General features: G+C 49.6%; 1 protein-coding gene across 1 annotated transcript in view; it reads left to right on the plus strand.

The window, feature by feature from the left end:
• The window catches only part of PLXNA2 (plexin A2), a 211679-nt gene extending 208198 nt beyond the window's left edge, over nucleotides 1-3481 (plus strand). The window contains exons 30-32 of the mRNA XM_066261465.1: nucleotides 902-1114; nucleotides 1755-1905; nucleotides 2955-3481. Of these exons, the coding sequence (XP_066117562.1) occupies nucleotides 902-1114; nucleotides 1755-1905; nucleotides 2955-3050 (460 nt within the window). The 3' untranslated portion in view covers nucleotides 3051-3481. The remainder of the gene's footprint in view (nucleotides 1-901; nucleotides 1115-1754; nucleotides 1906-2954) is intronic.
• Nucleotides 3482-9330: the final 5849 nt, after the last annotated feature.

The raw sequence follows: 9330 nt of genomic DNA on the forward strand, positions 1-9330 counted from the left end.
GCCAGAGGGACAAGCCAGGGACAGAGCTCACTCCACAGAGGAGCCAAAAGAGTTAAGGCCCCGAAGGCAGCTGGAGGAGAAGGCAAGTTGGAAAAGGCAGGAAAAGCAGCAGCTGTTCTGGTTTTGAAGGGGAATAAATGGGCTTATCCTCCTTCTGGCCTTGGGAGCAGAGAAAATGCATTTTGCTCTGATTATAAATTCCCACTTTGCAGAAGGAACTCTCCTAAGGACCGATCAGTTCCTCTTGGGGTGGGAAAGCTGACTACAGTGAGTCACTTCCAGCATGCTAACAATGGCCTCCTCTTCTCCCTCTGCCCCTGCCCAGATACACACACGCCCTGGGGAGCCTGGTGAAAGAGCGGCCCCCAGGGGAGCCCATTCCTCAGCCAGGGCTGGCCGGGCCGGCCCTGGGAAGCCGCCTGGGCTGGGCGGGGAGCACAGGTGGCGCTCTTTGTGCGCTCTCTGAGGCCTGGCCGGACTGCCGGCTGCATACTTCCGGACAATGGCCATGGGCACTGTGAAGGGACTCCGGGAGCCTGGTGGCTTTGTTTGAAGCTCTGAGAAAATGTGCAGTTCTCTGCACTTGGGCTGCCCTCGGGGCACGGAGGCCTTGGGAGAAGGCTGCCAGGGAGGAACAGAACCCCCCTCGCTCACCCCTCCATTGTTAGCAAGCAGGGTCAGTACCCCATTAGGGTACAATGGTGTCTCTCCTTTTGTCCCGGGATCAGGAAGAGCTTTAGCTAAATTGGCAGCCCTGGCTGGACCTGTTTTCTGGAATTTCATTTCCTTGCCCTTTGGAGAGAGACTTTGGTATTTGGGGAATAAGGAGGAGTATCAGTGGGCAGCGTCAGGGGTGCAGCCGAGATGCAGCCCTCAGGATGTGCTCTGCCTTGTCCCACAGCCTCCCTCTGCGCTTCTGGGTGAATGTGATCAAGAACCCCCAGTTTGTATTTGACATCCATAAGGGTAGCATCACGGACGCCTGCCTGTCTGTGGTAGCCCAGACCTTCATGGACTCTTGCTCAACATCAGAGCACCGGCTGGGCAAGGACTCGCCCTCCAACAAGCTGCTGTATGCCAAGGACATTCCCAGCTACAAGAGCTGGGTAGAGAGGTCAGTAGCACCCTGAGGACAGGCCCGTGCCCCGTCTGCCTGCTCTGTCCCCCACTCTGTGGGTTTCACGATCCAGGACTCACAACTATACCTTGGTACCTTCATGCATGTCCCCATCCTTTCTCTTGTCTACACTTCCTGCTGGGGGAAGGAAGAAAAGTGTTTTTGCCCTTGCAAGTCAGATTATCTTCATCCCAATCACCATTTATTGAGCACATGCTAAGCCCCCAGCACTATGGTAAAGATTTTGTCTGTACCATTTCAGTAAAATACCCATCAGGTTTGTGAAGTAGGTATTATCATCATCCTCATTTTACTGTTAAGGAAACTGAGGTGTGGAGAGGCTAAGTAACTTGCCCAAATAGCTAGCAGGTAGCATAGCTGAGACTTGAATACAAGAAGTCTGGTTAGAGCCTGGGCTTTTAACCACTCTGGGGTTGCTGTAGCTAGGAGCTCACAGCTAGATGCAGTCTGTCTTAGGGGAGGACCTATCTCCAAGCCTCTACCTCAGATTGATGCAAGAGGCCATAGGAAGGCACGAGAGAATGGTGACACTTCATGCTCACCGGGGGCCTGGGGTCAGGGTAGGTATAGGCCAACATTTGCTGAGCCCCCAAGGAGCCCGTGCTCTCTACGGCAGATACTATGCAGACATCGCCAAGCTCCCTGCCATCAGTGACCAGGACATGAATGCCTACCTCGCTGAGCAGTCCCGCCTGCATGCTGTGGAGTTCAACATGCTAAGTGCCCTCAATGAGATCTACTCCTACGTCAGCAAGTACAGTGAAGAGGTAAGACAGGGCTCGGACTCTGGAAGGAACAGAAACCAACACACAGCAAGCAAGGCAGTTAAACAGAACACCTGCCCTTGTCCTTAAATAACAGCCTCAGAGGTTAATTTAGAAACCACGTTCATGGAGGCAAAAATAGTGAGCTCAAACATCATTCCCATTCCTTCGGAAGGCAGCCTACCTCTCCTGATTCATCAAGCACTTCCTTACGCACCACATTGTCTTTCACTCGTTGTTAATTCAGTAAATAACACTTTTAACAATGTCATTTTCAGTTGGAAGTGTTGTACAAGTAATTTCATTCCTTCTTAAACAGTGGGTTAGACTCCTCTGTGCGCTTGGGCACATCCTCAGTTCCATCTCAGATACGCAGGTGGACCTTAACATGAGTAGAGATTAATAGGACAGCTTCAGAGAATTCATAGGTCATCCATTGGCATTGTCCCTAAAAGTAGTGTTAGCAATAATAACAACAACAACCACAATAGCTAACACTTGCATGGCACTTCCTATATGCCAAATATTATTTTAAACACGTTAGATATATAGCTGACCCTTGAACAACATGGGTTTGAATTGTGCAGGTGAGAATCTGCCCATGCAGAGGGCCGAGACTCCGGCAGGGGTCGTCAAACTTTTTATAAAAACCGCCCACTTTTGCAGTGCTGGTAGACCTGGTCCCTACCGCCCACTAGTGGGCGTTCCAGCTTTCATGATGGGCCAATCGCGGCGCTGTTTGGTTGCACGGTAGGGACCAGGTTGACCAGCACTGCAAAAGTGGGCAGTTTTTATAAAAAGTTTGATGACCCCTGTGAGGTCAGCACCCCAATCCCTGTGTTGCTCAAGGGTCACTACATACATACATACATACATACATACATATATAAACACATATGCATATCTACTCTATAGTCAATTAATCATACACATTATTTAAGGCTGTGTCCACTAGGGCAGGATGCAAAGGCAGATAGAAGGATGGAGGATTCGGAAAGTGGCGTCTTCTCTACTGAGTCCTGAAGTCTCCCCCACTCTGTTTTGTTCCTCAGCTCATTGGGGCGCTAGAGCAGGACGAGCAGGCCCGGCGCCAGCGGCTGGCGTACAAGGTGGAACAGCTCATAAATGCTATGTCCATTGAGAGCTGAGAGACGGAGCGTCCTGTTCCCGGGAAGAGGGACCCGTGAAAGCTGTCACACTGGCAGTCTCAGAAGGAAGGACGAGTGAAGGGGGGATCAGCCCCCAGAGCTTGCCGTCCCCCGAGACCCCATCCGGAGAGAGGGGAGGGCCCCTCTCCCCACGCCAGCCAAGTTCCCTCGAAGGCAGGCGGCTCCTGCCAGGAGAGACCGTGGGTGTCATCCACCCCCAGGGCGGACAGGAGAGAAGCAGGCCGGCGGAGAAGGTGGTTGGTTCTTCAAGCCGAGAGGCACGAGCTGGGCAGGCTTCTGCCTCTGTGACTGCTGCTTTTTGCATGAAAACTCATTTGCTGTATATTGGGGAAATAATGAGAACTTTATTTAATTTTTTTTAAGAAAAAGGAAAACCAGAAATAAAACAAAACAAAAAGCCTCCCTGTTAATCCCGTCCAACTTTTGTTGAATTCTGAATTCTGGTTTCTGTCCCCCTTTCCTTCCTTTGACTATGTCCCTCCTTCCTTATCTGACTCCTGTTTCCAAATGCCGGAAAAAAACCTACACGGAAATGCTGAGAGAAGTCGAAGGGAAAATGATTGTTTTCTTTCCCTTGAAATTAAAAAAAAAAAAAAAAAGTGAAGAAGAGTGAGCACAAGTTTGCACCAAACACTTTGCAAAACTAGAGGCCAGTAAAACCCAGGATTATCCCGGCAGCCGGAAGAGCAGCGGGAGCTGCAGAACTTTGCACCAATTGCAAAGCCATCGAGCGCTCAGCCTGGCTGATGGGAAATTGAGCTTTACAGACCACGCACCTGTATATTCTCATCTCTTGAGAGGAGATATGTGTCTCTAGAGTACCAATGCTACTGTTGTGTATGTGTGTGTATGTGTGTGTATGTGTGTGTTTGTTTTTGTTTTTGTTTTATTTAATCCCAAACCTCAACAAATGAGGAGCTAATCTTTGGTACTTTTCCTTTTCGTTTCCCTAAAGTTCCTATCAGAAGTGGGGGAGAGGGGGGCCCCTTTCAGACCAGACGCCTGGCCTCCTTGGGGACATTGGGCAGCTCTGCCTTACATCAGTCACTGTCATAAATCAGGCACCCTGGGGAAAGGGACTGGAGGCATGTGGGCCAGGCCTCCAGGAGGTCCCATGTGGGGGCATGGGTATGTGGCTTCAGATTCCATTCCAATCCACTAGTGGTTTTGCTACAATTAAAGAGAAAACAAAAATCAAACACTGTTTACAGCAAGCAATACTTGAAGAGCATAGGTTAAAGAAGCTGCAGTATTTATTGTTATGCTTTTTTTCTTTCTTACTCTCGTGCCTGGAGTGGGGAGACAGCCCTTCGGTCATATGTGGAAGCTCCTGACTGAGCCCTTGCTCTGGAAGAATGACTGTAGCACCCCCACACAACTGTCTTCTGCCTCTCCTTCTGCCTCTCTTGTCCTTGTGTGTTTGGAGGACAAGTGGGTGGCTTCTCACTGGGCTCCTGTCCTGTTCTCTCCTGCTGACACCTAAAACCATGATGACCAACTCTCCTGAGTATGTTTTCAAACAAGGAGACCAGAGCTCCTCGCCCTGGTTTAGAGGACCCATGGAAGCCGGTGGGAGTCATCAAAAAGAAGGTGGCTCTGTTGGTGGCAGGACCTTGGTGACCAGGACAGCCATCTGAGTTCCCAGGCCTCCCACACTGGCAGGGATCCAAGCAGACAACTCTGACTTCTCTACAAACAGCATTGAAGTGTGGGGGAAGGAGGACAGAAGAGAAGCAAAGGATGGGAAGGGGGAGGGAAGAGAGGACCAGCCTCCCATTTCTACCTACTTTTCAAGGGGCTGCAATGCTGAGAAACTGGACCAGCCTCCCCTCCCCCCAGAAAGACCAGACCAGGGTCATTTCCTCTATAATTAACTCTGGACCCCAGCTTCTCCGTGCCATGATTTACCTCCAAAAAAATCCAATTTCCAGAGGCTCTGCTGACCACATTGTATTCCCAGGAAAGGGCTGGAGGAGGGGAGCTTGAGAGCTGGCTTCTATCTACCCCTGGCTGTGGCTTTGGATTGCTGAGCTAACCACACAGCAGACATCGCCTGGTCTCCTCAGTTCTAGTTTCTTGCCTGAATGCAGCTGACAAATGGGAAGAGAAAAGCATTCAGTAAAATGTTCAGGAAACTCGCTGTTTTCATTATAATTCACAACCAGCCATGCCAAGGCCACCTTCGTCTGATAATCCACTTCTGTTAAATTTCTCTGGGCCTTGTTAATAGACTGAAAGAAATACTAATGACTGGCCTTCTGCACTAAGCCAGTGTTTACTCTTCACAGCACCCAAAGCTTATCAGCCAGAGCCCATGATTTATGGAGATGAAAAGAGAGGTGATAGGGGTGAGAACTGTGAGCAGGGAACCTTGTGCTGCCCAAAAAAAAAAAAAAAAAAAAATTCAGCTCACTTCCAAGATCTGAATGAGAGGTTTTCTGATCACACCACTGCCCAAACTGGCATCCACGGCTTTGCTCCACCAAGAAGTCAAAGCAAGTTAGACATTTCAATTGCATCTGAATCGTCCCTACCTCTATGCATCCAGCCAGGGTCCCCTAGCAGCTACTTTTGGTGACCTTCCACTGCCGCTGGGGATGCTTCCATGAAGGTTTTTGGAGAGTGCAGAGAATGATGGGAGGTGGGGGGCAGGTAGGTGAGCAGGAAGAAGAGGAGCCAGCGCTGGCAAGAACGACTTGGCCCCATTTCTCAGGATTCCATGAGAGAGTCGGGGAAGTTGGGTTGACAAAGGAAGTGGCAAAGGGGCAGCCCTGAGAAAGGAATTAAGAAGATGGAGAAGTCAGCTGGACTCAAGGCAGGCCAGGAGAGTAAAACGTTGTAGAGCTTGGCCCCCTCTCTGGCTTCTCACTTATCCCTCCTCCGCCAACACTTGGCTTTGGTTCACCAAGAATCAGTGGGGTCCACCCCGTGGAACAAGGAGGAGAAAAAGGTGGTTGGCCTCTGTCCTCACTATTATCCAATTTGAAGATACTTTGACCTTGAGTGAAGAATAAACATTAAAACCACAGCTCCTCCTCCATATGAAGCCATCCATCTTAGAGGGAGGCAGGACAGGAAGTCTCTCTTGAAAGTCAATCCGGTTTCATTTTGCTTTATTGATCTGCACAAGAGACAATTCTCTGGAAAAGGAAAAGGACTCCAGAAATGTACTTGGCAAGACAGGGTACTGATGGGTAACATGGAGATGGACAAGATGTCCATCTTGGTGGAGCAAGTCACTCTAGCTGGCCTGCTGCTGCTTCCTGCCCTCGGCATGGTGTCAGCTGCTTCGATTTCTGTGCTGGGCCCCCTCCCGCTCCCCACAGCACATCTCTCAGAACCATTTCTGATCAACCACTGGCAGAGATCTCCCACTCCTTCAGAGTTTGGCCATTGAAAGCATGGATCAGCTGTTAACCTCACTCAAGTGAGGGGCCTGTCCCTTACACCCATTTCTTCATTCAGGGAACCTTCAGACCTGCAACCATTTTCTAGGCACTGCTCCATGTGCTCAGAAACAGCAGTGAACAAGACCAAGAAGGACCTTCTTCTAGCCAATTTACATTCTTCAGATTGCTGGTTCCTGCCAACTTAATAGGCGCAGTTCTCCTTCCCCACCTGCAGGGGGCAGGAGTTTTCTAGAAAGGGGGCCAGAAGAAGGAAGAAAACCGACCAACCCAGCTGCCTTACTTTATTCTGGGGACATAGTACTCAGGCAACAGAGCCTCCCTCATTTCCACTGCAACTGTCCCTTGTGGTGACACTTCCCTGCTGCTTGAGCTCCTGATTTTCCTTCATTTCCACCAAATGAGGGCGAGAAATAGCAGTCGAGGGCCCTGGCCCAGCTGCACGTGAAGCAGAAGTAATGGATGGGTGTGTGAGACTAAAAATGGCCTGGGCAGAACACGCAGACAATGCTTGAAAGCCTCTGGCTAACAAATCTCCAGGTGCATCCCTATCGCCACACCTGCCCCCATTAACCTGCAGCCAGTAAATACTGAGCCAGCAGCTGCTCTGGGGACTGCGGTCTTCTCCCAGCCACCCTGTATGATGCCTGAGGCTCCTGCGTAGGAAAGAGCCGAGACTCGGGCAGAGCATGCTCCATGCGTGAAAAAATGCAAAGCAGCCTCGCAGACACAGGAGTACATGTAGGAGTGGTCCCACAGGGAGACTTGGTGGATAAGGTTCAGGGCCTGGGGGACAAGCTTTGAGAAAATGACAGCATCCTCTTTGTAACTCCACATCTCTCTCCTCTCTTTACTTTCTGCTGGTTCCCTAAAGAGTGAAGTTTAGCAGCTGAGGCTCAGCGATGCCACGGATGAGAGATAGTTTCACTCTTGGAATCAGGAAAGTCCTGGGAGAGAATCAAGACCACTACTTGTCACACAGGGCGACAGCCCAGCAAGCAAACCAGAGATGCTCTACCCCCGCACTCCTCACCTTAGAGAAGCTCTGCCTTCAGGTCCGCTCTGCCCTTTCTGCAGGGCGGGGACTTCTCCCCTCGCCTCAAGGAGGATGGGCAGGCCCTCTGGGTCCCTGTCAAGGCCTTGACTTTACCCTCCTTACTGGCATGACTGGGGGAGAGCAATATGAAAAATAGTCCCCTCCATAAGGAACAGATATTCTCAAGTGTGTCAGGGAGGAAGGGACAAGCTCCTTAATCCATGAGACTAGGGACCTGAGCCCACTGCCTCCCCCACAATTTCTCCAACCCAAACCACTCTTCTTGACACACTGGAATCTGTGTTATATATATATTTTTAAGAAAATGCCATGATAGTTGTCTGGTTTTGTTGTTTTTACCAGTGTTGTGAAATTAAGAAAAAAAAAAAACGCGAAAGAAGTATTTAAAATGTTACAATAAAATAGGGGTTTTGTTATTCTAATATATTATTGTGTACCTATTGTAAATATGAAACGCTCCTATTTTGCAAGCCAAGGACACAATTTGTACTGTTGTTATATATAAATAAAATTTCCTGGATAAAAAAAAAACGTAAATCTTTAAATAAACTTGATTGCTCAGCAGCGTCCATGCAGAAGAACATTTCACGGCATATTTAAGAAGCAGGGTATCATGGAAAGATGAGCTAAGTTGTTTTGAGAGACTTCTAAAATTCTCTGTGGAGCCAGAGCTCATTACTGTCCAGTCATCACCGCCACACACACACTCACACGCACACACACACACACACACGCACACACGCTGCTCTGGCCTCTACCAATAGGTAAACACTGCCCTCTAGCCCCAAGACCCCACAATATAGCCTTTCTCCAACAAAAAGCTGACAGTGCAAAGACACTTTGGACTGAGGCACTTTCCCAGGGAGGAAAGAGGCCTCCGAAGAATGAGGAGACTCACCCTTATTAGTCCTTGCTGAAAATTACATTCAGTCATTTGTACAAACCATGTGTTAAACATCTACCCTGGCCTGATACTGTGGCAAGTGCCCTGGGATAAAATGAAAAACGAGAAAGACATGATCCTTGCCCTCACCAACCTGGTATTGTGGTGAGAATCGTAAGGATTCTGGAAAAGGCATATCCCAGCCATGCCTGGGATTCAGGGGAAGTGAGGGGAAGGTGCCGGACTCTGTGTGCTTTTAGGTCCAGCACGGGGTAGGGGTGGGGGGAGATAGAGTGGCTAGACTGACTGGAGGACGTCACGCTCCCTTCCCGTCTGCACTTCCATTTTTCTAGTCTTCTTGCTCATATCCCATAGTGTTTAGGTGACATTCCACTCTCAGCCAGTGAAGGGAGCGGAAGAGAATAACCGGAAAACCTGTCCATCTTGACAGCTGAGCTCAGGGGGCCAGAAACTACTGGTGGCTCCCTTCGTGATAATGAGGCCAGAGCTGTTTTCTGGCCCCACAGCTGTTTTCCAGGCCCACAGCTGTGTGCCTGGCATGAAGTGTAACCTCCTGAAGAAGGAGATGCAGCCCTCGCCCTCAGAAAGCCTCCAATCTGATGGCAGAGAGAGCTGCCTCCTTCCTGGGGCCACGGGCCAAACAGGGAGATGAAGACCCTGCTCTCATGGACACCCCAGTCTTATATGGGTTGTGACGCCATAGGAATGGGGCCTGGGACTCAAAAAACAATAGCAAATGAGTAAGTGCATGTTAATAGATGCAGTGCGTGCTAGGGTTTGTGACTTATCATAGATTCAAAGACAAAATCCGTATAAACATTTTTCAGCCCCTACTTTGTGGTCTGTGAGTTTATGGTGTTTACACACACACACACACACACACACACACAC

The sequence above is a fragment of the Saccopteryx bilineata genome, chromosome 2 (genome assembly GCF_036850765.1).
Source record: "Saccopteryx bilineata isolate mSacBil1 chromosome 2, mSacBil1_pri_phased_curated, whole genome shotgun sequence".
NCBI classification, from domain to species: domain Eukaryota; kingdom Metazoa; phylum Chordata; class Mammalia; order Chiroptera; family Emballonuridae; genus Saccopteryx; species Saccopteryx bilineata.